The sequence below is a fragment of the Epinephelus moara genome, chromosome 5 (assembly GCF_006386435.1).
Source record: "Epinephelus moara isolate mb chromosome 5, YSFRI_EMoa_1.0, whole genome shotgun sequence".
In the NCBI taxonomy this organism is placed as follows: Eukaryota; Metazoa; Chordata; class Actinopteri; order Perciformes; family Serranidae; genus Epinephelus; species Epinephelus moara.
In genome coordinates this window covers 16,677,330-16,692,608 of record NC_065510.1, presented here as the reverse complement: position 1 = coordinate 16,692,608, position 15,279 = coordinate 16,677,330, and the positions used below count along the sequence as shown (strand labels likewise).

The 15,279-nt window shown below is 41.5% G+C and overlaps 1 protein-coding gene across 1 annotated transcript in view; it reads right to left on the bottom strand.

Annotated features, from left to right (window-relative positions):
* ctnna2 (catenin (cadherin-associated protein), alpha 2) overlaps positions 1–15,279 on the bottom strand; it is a 512,716-nt gene that overhangs the window by 360,227 nt on the left and 137,210 nt on the right. Inside the window, exon 7 of the mRNA XM_050043846.1 lies at positions 11,245–11,448. Within this exon, the coding sequence (XP_049899803.1) occupies positions 11,245–11,448 (204 nt within the window). The remainder of the gene's footprint in view (positions 1–11,244; positions 11,449–15,279) is intronic.

Here is a 15,279-nt window from a genome sequence, read left to right as displayed (position 1 = left end):
AAATATCAAATATTATAATATTATCAAATATTACAGTCATATATCACATTTAATTAACTTGATACTGGGTAGACAACTTTGGTGCCCCCTAAACTCAACTAAAGTTGTGACACTTATAAAATGTTTTGCACACAGACTGTATAAAGATACAGTCGATGTTTTTATGAATAAAGTTTTCAAATTTTGGATTTTATTTGTTTAATTTTCAGATACATTTTCAGCTTACATGAATGGTACCATGATTAGAATTCTAGCGATTGCAGGAAACAAACTAAAAGTTGCTGAGAGGCTGAGGCTGGGCCTGGGTAACTTGTGTGACACGCCATAAAAAGATTCACTGAGATCCGTTAAATACATTCATTAAGAGACAACTTATTCCTCAAACAACTTAGTATAACGTGCACAAACTTAGAATTAAAATGATCGCAGCCAACAATGAATAGTGCAGTCAACAAAAAATTCAGCAACCCACTCAACCTCTATCCAACCAAAACAAAGCACACAGGTAAGGATGAGATGCTAATACAAATCATAAGTGTCACTGCTCATACCCATGTGACCTGACTCTCTCAATAACCCCAATCACAAAAAAAAAAGAATAATAATATCCCAAAACACTAAACAAAAACTAATATATATATATATATATATATATATAAACCATCACAAAACGTATTAATCTTTCAACATTCATTCCTTTTAAAATTAATTCATGGCTCCTACAAGAATCACATCAAACACAAGTTTAACACTACAATAATTCAAAAAACAGGGACCTGCTCAAATGAACACCTATGGGTCCTGGGGATTCACTTCTACGTTAAATTAATTATGGCCAAAAACATGTTTTGCAAGGTCACAGTGACCTTTAAATTTTTACCAATAAAATCTAATCAGTTCATCGCTGAGTCCAAGTAGATGTTGATGCAGAATTTGAGGAAATTTCCTCAAGGCGTTTCTGAGATACTACGTTTGGTAAAATGGGATGGACAGACAACCTGAAAACATAATCCCTCTGGCCTTGGCTGTCGTCGGTATGGAGGCATAAAAATACAGTGGGTTACCCCCTACCTACCTATTCAACTACCAGGAGAGGGAATTTCACTGCTCTCAGACTGTCCAAGCAGCAGTTCTTTTATATATAAGTATATAATGGCCTTTAGCCCAAGGGCTCACTATTGATCACTGCCAGCACCTTCCCTTCCCTGCACCTGTCAATGCTCAATGCTCAGCAGCTCTGTCTGCCCTCACTACAGTATGTCTCCATTTTATTCTCTGTCCTCATTTACACTCTTAAGACAATGGCAGGTTAAGAAGATATGCTCCGATGTGGACGGCACAAGCATTTTACAGTATGTGATCAGTCACACCGATTGTTGATTGAGCATTCTGAGAGACAACTCCCATGGGAGCTGTGTGAGCAAGAAGGCCATCAGTCTCTCCCTAATGATCATCTTACCTCGCAACCCCTGTTTAGTTTTATGTGCCACATCAAGCTAACAGTGAGATTAGTGCGCTCACTATCACACTCCCTAAATCCTTCTCTCTGCTGCTCGCAGTCCCGCCGAGTTGCCCCCTTTCACCTGACTGTGGTTTCTGGCTATGGCTATATTCTGCCCAGGCTCCCTTGACCCAAGCTGGTAATGCATTACTCCCCAGATCAATTGATAGATTGGCCCTGTCGGAGCTGCCGTAACTAAATCAGCTGCTCCTGATGATTCAGCACCAGCCAGGGAGCCGGGCCTGCTGTCACCAATCACAGATCACCAGCAGCTGAGACAGGTATGGACATTCTCCTGTCACTTGAACCTAATTTATTGCCAGCTACCACATTGATTAACCTTGTGCTGTGGTTCAAGCTTCCTATAAAAATTTGTGTGCAGGGCGGGGGGGAAGGAGGAGGGGGTGAGTGTGGCTGAATGAAGGAGGAGGAAACATAAAGGCAAGTGGATGTTTACATTACTTCAGTAAACTTTGAACAAAAGGACTTTTGCTGTACAGCCAGGAGCAACTTTGTCAGAGTGGCGGCTGGCAACATTTAGCTAGGGGGAAATATGTCTCTGGATGTTTCAGTGATAGACAATATTTTTGAATAATACATTTCACATTGAGTGGGTGACTATTTCTGTCCTCTGCAGTGGGAATCACTGACCAAGTCTTGTTCATTATCCATAATCTATGGTGGCTCCTCGGTGGCTATATTTGTACTTTTGCAAGGATGTCTAATTGAGTTCAGACCTGACCCTTATACTTGTTACTACTTCCTGTAACCAGTGTGTAATGGGCAGCGTGCATATTATTATCAAGGTTACAATTAGCATTAGCATCCTTAATATAACTATGGTCACCTACAATCAAACACTATGCAAATGTAATGCTCAGATATCTTGAACAAATTATTCAAGTTGAAATTCTTTACTGATGTATATTTGTTAAGAACAAAACGACGTAACAATGGTCAATGTAAACAAAAGCATCAACCCATTGAGGACTGGATTCAAAATCTCACCGAAAATGAAAGTAAAAATGCTCCTGATGAGTCAGTGGATGGTGTCCTGGGGGATCTCCTCCCACACATGGATCATTAGTGATCTCCTGGACATTCTCTGGTGGTACTTTCCACGAACCTTCAAGGATATGCCTCCGCAGACGATCACTGACCCACCGCCAAACTGGCCATGCTGGTTGATGTCACAGACGGCATCACATTCACCACAGTGTCTCCAGACTCTTTCACGCCTGTCACATGTGGTCAGTGTGAACCTGCTCTCATCTGTGAAGAGGACGGGGCGCCAATGGTGGACCTGCCAATTCTAGTGTTGGTTGGGGAATGCCAATTGAGCTGCTTGGGCTGTGAGCACAGGCCCCACTAGAAGACGTCAGGCTCTCATGCCACCCTTATGGAGTCTATTTCTGACAGTTTGGTCAGAAATATGCACACCAGTAGCCTGCTGGAGGTCATTTTGTAGAGCTCTGGCAGTGCTCCTCCTGTTCCTCCTAGCACAAAGAAGCAGATACAGGTCCTGCTGTCGGGCTGATGCCCTTCTTTGGCCCTGTCCAGCTCTTCTTGTATAACAGCCAGTCTCCAGGTATCTCCTCCATGCTCTTGAGACTGTGCTGGGAGACACGGCAAACCTTCTTGCGACCACATATATAAATGTGCCATCCTGGAGGAACTGGACTACCTGTGCAACCTGACTGGGCTGCAGTTACCACCTCATGCTGCCAGTAGTGACAACGACACTAGCAGAACACAAAACTGGAGAAGAATCAGTCAGGAAGGATAAGGAGAGAGCAACTGTCTGTGGCCACCACATGCAAAACCATTCCCTTTTTGGAGGTCATCTTGGTTTTGCCTCTCCATTGCACCTGTTGCCACTTTCATTTGCACCAAAGCAGGTGAAACTGATTCACAATCACTTGTGCTTGTGTGACCATTAAGAGTTCCCTTAATTTTTTTTAACAGTGTACTTTTAAAGTGGTTGATTTCCTTCCACCATTTAGCTGTCAGCAAAGTCTAATATTTGAATTGAACTATAAAGTGCGAGCGCAAAGTCTGTTACATGGCACTGCAGTAATGAGATGATTCACAGATCCCATGGTGCCTGAACCACAGAGCCACTGCACTTAAGATGTTTTGTTTTTACTTCTTTCTATGTCTTTTCTTTAAATATATTTTGGACTGCAGTAAAACCACATAAAGCAAAATGTCAGCCTGGGTCACAGAAATGCATACCATGGCTTACATGTGCCTCTGACTCATCCCTCAAACAGACTGTTTGAGAAGATCTAAAATGCCTCTGTTGAAGGAATAAATGTAAGTTTCTCAGAAAGAAAAGAAATAGTGTGTTGTTCTGTTGTGCTGGGGCAGTGATCAAAGGCACCGCTATCTAACATCTGAGTCGAGGTCATATACAGTAGCTTCTCCTGTTTTTCAGACAGGGTTAGCCTTAACAAGAGATTTACAGCTGTTTTAAGCATCTATATTATTTATTGAATAATACACTTTATGAGCGGGCTTGATAACGATATCCTCCAAATTCACTCTTGGTTGTTGATTTACCCTCATTGGGGATGCTGAGCTGAGAAGTGGAAGCATTTTGTTCTTTGTGTCTCCGTGATTTACTCTCTGTTCTTTGCTAGGACAGCCAGGGGCTGTCAGCAATCTCCCAGCTGTAGCCTCTAAAACACAACTCATGGGCCTAATGAAGCAAAGCACAATTACTTTAGCAAAAAGCTGCCGTGCCTTAAGAGGGGGAAAGGGCATCTGAGTGTTCATAAACACACACGACTTTAGAGTACTTAAAAGGAGAAGATCTCTGTGGCTTTGACGTCGTACTCTAACCAAATGATGGCTGTGCTCTTTTTCTGAATGAAAGAGCATACCTATAGTTGATGCACATCACTGAGCTGCGGCAACCTCTTCTCTTAACATGTAATAAAAAAATCATTTTTATATGTCTTCAATGATTCTGCAGACTGATCCCATCAATCAACCATAAAACTAGATATTTCATCTACTGGGCTGCCACTGACAATACAATAACTATAATCGTAACTAAAAAGTCAGGGACAGGTTGCACAAAACACCTCAAGTTTTCTCCTTAAGTATGACACACACGGTTGCACAGAATCCCTTAAAAGGTTTCCTTTGTTAAGGAAAAACGTTAACTGATGTACTGCGTTGAGAGATTTTACAGCCGTAAAAGTTTCCTTGGAGATTGTTTGTTTGCTTATCGTCTCAAGAAGTTGTCTCATAATTAGATAGTGAAAAAAAATTGCTTATGAAAAGAGGACAAGAAAACCATATTGGTCAGAAGAGGAAAAGATTATACTTCTGGAGGAATGCAATCACAGAAAGCACATCCTACAAAGTTAATTTGATCCCCAAATACCAGAAAACAGAATTGTAGAAAGCAATTGCACGAAAGTCAGTTCAGTCAAATCTAAATTGTACAATCAATCGTATCTATTGGGTTCTCCTGGTCGCAGAACACTCTTCTCAAGGTGTGTTAGTTTTTTTCATTTATCAACATACGGGGGGTGACTGAAAAATTCTGGGCCTAACCCAGAAAAGTCCCCATCCGAAATCCACCAAGATATGCTCAATACTTTACATGAAAATGCTCCTTCATATGCCACAGTCAAACGCTGGGTGCAAGAATTCAAGTGTGGCAGGCAGAGTATTGAAGATGAGCCGAGGTCGGGGAGACCATCAACTGCCACCAGCAAAGAAAACCTTGACCTTGCCCTGGACTATGCAAGATCGCCGACTGTTAACACCTCAAGTAGCAGACAGGCATCTCACAGGAGTGAGCACATCATATTCTGAACAATGAGCTTGGCTCAGTCATGTTTGAGTTAAGATTTTACCTTGCTTTGGTTGCAAAGGTCTTTTGTGCAACGGTCTAGGAATTCCTTAAAGGAGCTATATGTAAGAAATCTAAAGCAAATAGTCATAAAATCCTCCTAATATGTCACAGAGACTAAGGAATAATGTTCATATAACATTCTGATCTCACCAACAACAATAGTACAGCCAGAATATTCNGGGCAAACAAATCAGTCTCCAGCGTGCCGCTGTCCAGCAACCTCGAATCTGTAGGAGAGGGGGGGCGGACACGACTCGCGGCAGTATTTTGAATTTGAGTGCAGTAACCGTTTTGGCCACATTCTTACATACAGCGCCTTTAAGTACAAGACCAAGACAAGGAGAAAACCCTAAATACTTTTAAGTGAATATCTTCCAGAAACCTTAACCCCCAAATTCCACCAGATGCGTGTTGGTTGCGTCTGCATTCCGGCACGGCAGCGGAGCCGATACATTTCAGTTCTAGTCAATGTGTGTGCTTCCACCGGCTGCGGCTGTGCCACGTTCCGGCTCCGTCACAGCTGCTGCGCTCCGGAGCCCTCCGCAACAGATACGCAGGACTTCTATTTTTGCCGGACGCCGGAGCACAACGCAGCAATTCAGCACAGAGCGGATCGTGCGGGGCAGGAAGTTGTGCACAGAAACAAAATAAAACATCCACTTAATTTTCAAAATAAAATACACAGTGTTCACTGCGGATCATATTTCCCTGCACTACACCTTGAAAACGTCATAATGGGCAGAGTCAGGCCTGAAGTCAACAGGTCAGAGGTTTTCAGACGTCATTTCACCCTGTTGACACCATGGACGAGGAGATGTTAATCATGGAGGTGCACCGAGATGTCTTCCTACTACTCTGGTTTTGTGGTTCTGTTTATAGAAACTACACCTTTTTATATCGATTAGTTAGCAAGATCTCGTGGGTCCTTGTGACTCCCGCTGTCCGGCGGAGCTGCACCTCTCCGCACAGCAAATGCAGCCGGTGGGTGTTGACAGATAGCGGAGCACGCAGCGGATAACCAGCGCAGCCGTTCCGCAACAGACATGCATCCAGTGGAATTCCGCCGTAAGGAGAAGACTTAAGGGTGTTTCGTGCGACCGATTTTATTATGAGGAAATCTTAACTAGGACTTTAAGGACAATCTTAACTTAAGGTGTTTTGTGCCAGTTTTCCAAGTTAAACAAGGAAAGAAAAAGAAAATACATTAATGATTATTTCCTAAATATTAAAATGATTCTAAAAGCAGAGCATCCTGACACCCTTTGACACTAAGCTGTAAAATCTGAGATCAAGCGTGTAACACAGCGGGAGAGTAAACCCCGAAAACAAAAAATACAAACAAAAAAACACCCAACAAGCACAGCTTTGACAACAAATGGAGGTCACACCACCAGCATTGACACACACATGCATGCAGAGTGTAGAACTACTGTAGCTGTTGCACTGTTAATATTCTATTACAACCAGAGAGGATCTTTTATCTAATAAGGACCCTTATCTAATAGCCCCCCATTGTTTCTAGACTACTTCATGAGCCCAGATGCCACAACATATATATACAATCAGGTCGAGGATTATAGAGTATTACATAGGGCCTTTTGCCAGCAGGAGAACTGATACTGTAAGGATCAATAGACAGCCGGCTTGCCAATTTCTCAATGGCCACAAATGACACATAATACACGTTTGAATCGACCGTCAGTGCACAGCTACAGCAGGTCGCACATGCAGGAACTCCAATGGATTATCGTTAAGATTTCATTTTAGTCATTGAACAAAACTCAAAGTACATAAAATAATGCGGGGTTAAATATCATGGTTTATGTTAGGCTGTTTGGAATATTGACTTTGTATTAAAAACAGCTTCTTTGAGAGCTGCTTTCAGGCTGGGTTGAGTGAGGTGCTGGAGTGCTCCTTCCTTTATAAGGAGAAATCCAATCCCTCACAAACACTCTGCTTCCCTCTTTGACACAGCAGCAGCCCTGTTGCCCACCTCAGATCACCAGTTCACTTTAAAAATCCTGCGATTGTCATTTTAGGCCCATGCAATGGTTTAGAAAACAAACACAAAAGAGCCAAAAAAAGAGGACAGGATAACATGTTCTTGAAGAAAACATATTAGAAGACTGTTAATCCTTCATTTACCACCAGCAGCAACACTAAGGTATTAACATCTCCTCTGTGTCTTCCTCCACAGCTGGTACACCGCCTCAGGCTACAAAAAACAATGTGGACTCCGAGTTTCAGTTTAGTCGAACACATGGGGACATTACAGTCATTTTGAACACAGCAATAACTCACCAACAGTCGAGGCCCATTAGGGGTTATCTAAGAATTCAGGCTGGCCTAGTAAGTTCCCCCACGGTGGAAGATATAGGCGCTGCCTTTTCAGTGATGTATGGCTCTGTTTAGGGCACCTGAAAGGCTGCCATGTTGATTGTATCTCGGTGTTAACTTTACATTACCAGTTTCCTTGAGAAGCTGGCAAAAGAGAAATGGATGTCTAAATTTTAATTCCATCCAATCTCACGTTGGCTAAACTTTTGGGGCGGCAGTAGCTCAGTCCATAGGGACTTGGGTTGGGAACCGGAGGGTCGCCTGTTCAACTGGTTCAACTGGTCGCCTGTTCAAGTCCCAGTCCGGACCAAAAATATGGAGCGTGGACTGGTAGCTGGAGAGGTGCCAGTTCACCTCCTGGGCACTGCCGAGGTGCCCCTGAGCAAGGCACCGAACCCCCCAACCGCTCAGAGCGCCTGTCATGGGCAGCCCACTCTGACATCTCTCCACTTAGTGCATGTATAGGTCCAGTTTGTGCATGTGTGTGTTCGGACCTGTGTGTAATTGACAAACAGAGTGAAAAATTGAATTTCCCCTCAGGGATTAATAAAGTATATAAAATTAAATTAAAAATTAAAAATTAAAAAAATTAAAAATTAAAATTATGTACCAGATAAATACAAATATGTAGTTGCTTTCATCCCCACTGCTGCTGTTACTCTCACAAATACAGTATTAATGGGAGACGCCTGCCAAGCTCCCATTCAGCAAGAAAATAAAAGCTTCATCTTTATCAATCAATCAATTTTATTTGTCCCATTTGCAATCATATGAGGTACAATATCAGTGCAATATAATCCCTCCAGTGCCATTTCTTCAAGTAAAGAGATTTAAGAGGGAGTTCTCCACGTTTCCATCTACCCTTTTCTTTCTTTGTGTCTTAATGAAACCAGAGTGAGCTCTTTCTTGTCATGTATGTCATTTACTCAGCAACTATGATTAGTTTGCATGCATGTCTGAAGCTAAGGTTACGCTGTATGACCATTTTTTCGATTCATTGTCATTAATCAGTTAATTGGCATAATGTAATCCACTTAATTCACTTTAATGAGTTTGCTAGCTGTGAACCTTTGAATATGCTAATCTATATCCTGTAACATTTATATTACGATTACATGTTTTGTCCAGGTACAGCTAAAATGCATGTGTGCCATGATGTGTACGTGCAGACACGTGATAGATGAACGTGGATGTGTTTTAGAGGATATACTTTAGGTATCCTGCCAACCGTTTTCTCTGCAACCAAAATGCAGGACTGAGCCGTTTTAAGATGATAAAAGGAGATCAGACATTTAATAGATTTGACATTGAACGTTCCAGAAATCTTAGAGCTCCCGTTAAATGGCACAATCGCAAAGTCCGGCACAAAGAACGAAGTCGTGTGTGCAAGGTCAGTGACAGTGTATCCAAGTGCATCTCCTATTTTCGCTTATGTAGACAGAGCTCACAGCTCAGTATGCACAAAAAGGCTCTGTTGAAGAAGAATATAAATTGGATGTGTGTGATGATTAATCATTGTCTTGGCGAGTCGCATAACCTTTAAACAGCTGTGCCAATCACAGTGGTGCATGAGGAAAATGGCTCACCAAATGGAGAGGAAAAGTCCAAGGAGGAAAATACTAGCACTGCCCAGGAGGTTTAGAGTCGTAACATGCAAACATATGACATTACAAATATTGTTCTCTGCCAAAGGCCCAATATATGCCTTTTAACCTGAATTTACATTTGTGAAGGTATTGAAAGTCCTCTTGTGTCATGTTTTCCAAGTGTTATGTGGTACATTTTTGTTTTTCCTCACTGTAATTCACCCATTACTACTATTACATGTCCATTCAGTGACTCTGATACTGGCAATATTAAAATGAGTCCTAAATAGGTTGCCTTTAGTTATGCTAAAATGATAAATGATGTTGAATTGTGTAAAAATGGCTATAATAACACACAAATCATCAAAATAGTGTTTGCTGTGTGGCATTAAGCATTATTCTTTGGCAGATGCTATGAGCAACCAGGTGTCTGTAGCCAATGTGTGGCTATTTACACCCAAGTGAATAATCCTGGGCATCCTAGCAACATCAAAATATGGCGTTAACGCAAACGGGTCTGTTCAGCTATTTTGCTGAACTGTCAGGACACAGTAGACATTTAGGAGTTTTTATACATCCTATACAGATAGAGCAGGTCGTCCACTAATTGGAAGATTAGCGGTTCCATCCCCGGCTCCTCCAGTCTGCATGTCGAAGTATCCTTGAGCAAGATACTGAACCCCAAATTGCTCCCAATGGCTGTTCCATCAGTGCGTGAGTGTGTTTAAAACTGAGTAGCAGGTGACACCTTGTATGCTAGCCTCGGCCACCAGTGTGTGAATGTGTGTGTGAATGGGTGAATGTGACTTGTAGTGTACTTGTAGCGCTTTGAGTGGTCAGATGACTAGGAAGGCGCTATACAAGTGCAGGTCCATTTACCATTTACCAAAACTGAAAATAATAAGTCAACTAAGTCTGAAAATAATAAGCCAACTTCGGCATACATCGCACTCAAACCCCAGTCTACTGTGTGAAGTCCTGTACTTGACCAATTCATCCGCCATTACCACTTGTCTCCAAGAATATCAGAGATTGGCTAGTACGAGCCCTAATGATGACCGCTTTGCCTCAATCCTAACTGCATCTGACCTGTACATGACTCTCACTGCAGCCTGTTCTGTTTTGTTCCGAAAATATCGGCGTGCAACCTCGTTCTGTGGACAATAAACGAGGTGCAGATGTGATAAAGGAGGAAATACAGTGAGTGCTGGACGGAGCAGTGAGTGACAACAACCCCGCCCACATTAAAGAGTACTGTTTGTGGTGGAAACGCTAAGCAGATCGAGGGTCTAGGTACCATGTCTTAAGGTTACTTGGGGTTCCAAAGGTACCACACCAAAAGTGTTTGGTGGAAATGGGGCTTAAGTAATGTCATGAAAATTCATAAAACTAGCCCTTGTCCTCCGACATCTATTCTCAGCACTTTCAAAAGCTGTTTTTCACGAACACCTTCGCTTCCACTGTCACATCTCCTCCCACCTTTGCACCTGTCACATTACTCCAAGAGCAAAAATACCCAAAGCATCGGCAAAGAACAATTCCAGGTTAGAAAATTACCAATGGAACATGGTGTCTGCACTACCTATAAAAATACAGCCCCATATGTCAAACAAATGGCAGAACTTTGGTTGAGTGAGGCTGATTTAGCTCAATTAGAAGGCTTGCTTTAGGTCTAACACTTGCTGGTTGATGGCAGGTGAAAGTATCAAGAGAGAAAAAATATCACATGAGATAAAGTGGCAAAAGACTCTACATTTCCACAAAAAAAAAAAAGATCTGACCAGTGGATGTGTTGGCAGAGAGAGAAGTGTCAGAATTGAAAAATCAAAGGAGATCAGCAGCATGTGAATCTGTCTAACTATGAGTGTGTGTTAAAATGAAGCGCACACATGAGCGTGTGTGTAGTCGCAGTTAGCTAATGAGTATCAAATCACCAGAAAGAGACTTACATTGTTCATGTACTCGCTCAACAGGTCTTGAAGGGCCTGTCGAACGGCGTTGCACTCAGCCACGATGCGTTCACGGCGGTCATCGCGTGTGCACGAGGAGTCGGCCATTAGTGCAGCACCACTGATGATGCTCTCCAAGCGCTCCTCCAGAGAGGGCCGGAAACGAGCCTCGCTGAATGTCAGAGGGTCCAGGATGATCTTGTTCTGTAGGGCAAAAAGACGAGTAGAAGGTCAGGACAGTGATACAGGCCCATCTGGGATAAAGCAGAGAGGACGTTAATGGGACACTGTGATGAGCTGCAATTCAGATTTCATCATAGGCTTTAAACAAGCGTTACAGTATCCCAATGACACATGACAGCAGCATTTGTCTGGAGGGGGGTATTTCTGATAACAGATCAACAGCACTATCAGCTGACCATATAAAAAACACGCCAGGAGGCTGCTAACCAGCTGGTGAACTAGTTAAGGCTTTAACGAGCGTACCAGAAAAGTAGGGCAATGTTCCTCTTTGTGCATAAATAATTAAGTTTTAATTCAAAGGCAGGTATGAAGCACATGGAGAAAAATAGACAAGATTTTGATACAGAATGAAACCCAATGATTACACAAAAAACAAACACTGTATTGGTTATCATTAAGGTTTGGAACCATCTCAGACTTTTGCTTTAAAAAAGAGAGTTTTGAAAGATTGAGTGAGACATTTCAAGCTGCATCCCTCTCCCTCTAAAGGGATAAAGTGTTTTGTAATAAATCCCTTCAAGGAGAAAATGGAAGTCAAACTAAAAAGCACCTCCTTGTTAAAAACACAAAACTAAATCACTTTTTCCCCCAATCTTCAAATTCTAATTAAAAATACAAACATCCATCTCAGACGTGCACATTATTCTATAACAGAGTTACACTCGCTTAAAGAACATAAAATGCTTCCACAGGGTTTTAATAACTTCGAAAACAGGAGTTGAATATTCACTAAGGTTTGTTTACAAATTTATTAAGATGTATGCTAATTGTTGCGCTGAATGAGGCTGAAACACCACAACAACAATCAGCTACAATGAGGACAGGCAAAACCAGGGGTGCATAAAAAAGGTTGAACATTGTGTAGCTTGAACTGGGGATAATATATTTAAAATTGTACTCCACACTCCAGAGCACTAAGTTAATACACACACCCTACACTGTTAGATGGTTTTATATGATCTCTGCAGTAAGGACCTATTCAAATGTGGCCCTCACAACAGTCTGTGACATGATGGTGTTAGGAGGCAAGGCCATGCTGCACTTTTTAGCTCAAATCAACACTCTGCCTCACGCTGTGGAGGAGATGGGAGATGTTTCAGAATTCAGAAAGCATTGTGCATATAGCTTTTAGAAAAACATACGGCCATTGGTTTTCAGCTGTGAGGATAAATGCAGTCGGTAATAGTCGGCAATAGCTGACATTGACAAGGTGGAAGCACAGTGCTAATGACTTTTCTTTGTAACATAAGTACAGGTATCGTCGATGCAAAGTGAAAACATTGATTCATATCATCTTCTTTAGGAAGCATCTTCATTTTGAAGTTCTGTGTCTCAGGCAGATAAGAGTAAGCAGACAAGAAAAGACGAAAGGCATAAAGTTTATTCAGGAATAAATCAGCAGTGGATCTCCGAGAGAATACGTAACATTCACTTTCAATGAGTAGAAAACACCATTAAAACATATGTGCCTGTTTGGACATCTAACTCTTCGAACTTCTCGCTGTGGTACCATTAGCTGCTTTGTATCAACAATGTTAGGCTAAAATTAGCCTGAAATTCAAACGTGCTGTTCTGTCAGGAGATGCAGTGACGTAAACCAAAGGTGAGTAAGAAAAAGTATAAATAATACCCCAATATACCTGTTAAGCTATAGGTAGAGGAAAAGTCCGCTAGCCACTAGCCTAATTTATGCAATGTTGAGTCCCTTTCCTACTGCACAAAAAACCCCACAAACACCCGCTAACATCCGGCTATTGTATTAAATGGGAAAGGTTACAATTGGGACTGACTCCTGAGACAAATTGATAGTGATGGAAATACAACGACCCGGGTGGACATGCTAATTTAAACCCTTTGCTGGTGCGACGGAATGAGACGCCACCACAAATCCTTCCATCCAAGCAGTGCTCGCACATCGTTTAAAAAATGTATATGGCAGTGAGTTTGAAAGAGAGACTGAATAAGTAAAGGATATGAAAAAGATGAAACCACTGCACCATTTTCACCGGCCTCCATGCTGCTTTCTGCTGTTTACTAACCTGCTTTCCGGCCTGTCCTTGACAGTGAATAGGACACACTAGTTAAAAGAAAAAAACCCAGAAAGGCTCATCTGTAGCAGAGCAGATTTAAATTTATTAAGCCAAATTTCACACTCCTTTAAAATGATATTGTTGTTAATCCATGTTTTATGGCTACCGGGAGACATTTTAGGACAAGTTTGAGGAAAAACATAATTGTTTGGGTTGAAATGAAACATTGCTTGCTGTTTGTGTGTGTTAGGGTAGTCAAAGTAAACTGTACTGAACTTACACAGTTACAATTATATACAATTATTTATGTGTTGTTTTTATCCGCCAAAATCAAAAAAAAAGAAAGAGGTGGCAGCTTCCTCCATTACCGACGTGTGTTAATATCATGGGCATATGATATTGTTTCATATTGATTGCAGGCCCATAAACTGAATTAAATAATAGTAGATAAAGCCAGACCTGGCACTGGATTATCATTTGCTGATTTGCATTTTTGTAGAGGTATTTTTATCATATGGTGTTATTTATCTTTTTGTGTTTCTTATTGCTATGTTGGGTATAATGTTGATTTATCTAAGTACTATGTTGTTTATTGTATGGGTGTAGGGCCCATGACAAATTAATCTTGATCTTGAATTGAATCAAAGTCCTATCATTGCAGACTTTATATCGGCATATATAGTATAGTTTTCCGAATAATTGATTTCATGATGAAACTAGAGATTCACACCCCTAGCAAGGTATGGTGACCTTGCATTCTGTGCAAAATGTTAATCAAGTAACATCTGAAAACATTACCCACGGGGACAAAACACAAGTAGGGTAGCCATGGAATGAGACTTTTTATAGTATGATAACTGTATCAGAAAATATCAGCAGGGTGTACAGTATTACACAATTAGCATTACCAATATCAGGTACAATGTTCCTCAAAGGAGTGAAAACAAAGGGGTATTTTTTGGCTGACAGGCAAATGTATATGGTATGATAACGACTGACTTTCATACCATGGTATACCTTGAAACCGGTATACCGCTGCAACCCTAGACACAGGGAATAAAAGGCAGGTGGTAGTGGAAGGTAGCAGCATTTCCTTGTATGAATAATTTGTTACAGTAGCTCCTATTGTCTCTTTTCACTCAGATTCTCACCTCACCTCGAGGCAAATGTCTTTGTACATATGATTATATGATTCTAACCGATGTAGTACTGTATAGAGAACAATGGGACTTAACTCAACACATATGTATTTATATTCCTACGCTTCTGCAACAGTAATGTCAATAATGTGGTAATAAAGCCATTAATTTTAATGTTGACTCATCTTGTTTTGCACAGTTCGGAGAGATAGGAATACCCACGGATCAGTGAATAGAGACACAAATTCATGAAGCAGAACAACAACATGTGCTTTGCAATTTACAGCAGAGTGTTTTATCATATCCCCATCCCACCTATTCACAGGGGAACATTTACCTAATAGCAATTCCAGCTTAGTCTTTCTTTCCTAGGGTTCAACACAACCAATTAAATAAAAAGCTTCTTTAGCTCCAGCACCCGGCTCGACCAAAGTTGCATTTTAGTGTCATCTACGCTGTAAATAAACTAAACATTCAGAGATAACAGAGGAGACGTGGATCAGCGGCATACATGACGAGTTCTGCGAGCGTTGGGTAATAGTACGGAGCAAAGGTGCAGTGTTTGGTCTCTCCTCAGCCAGTCTAGTCCTGGGGCAGGATGACAGACTGTCAAATGATGCATA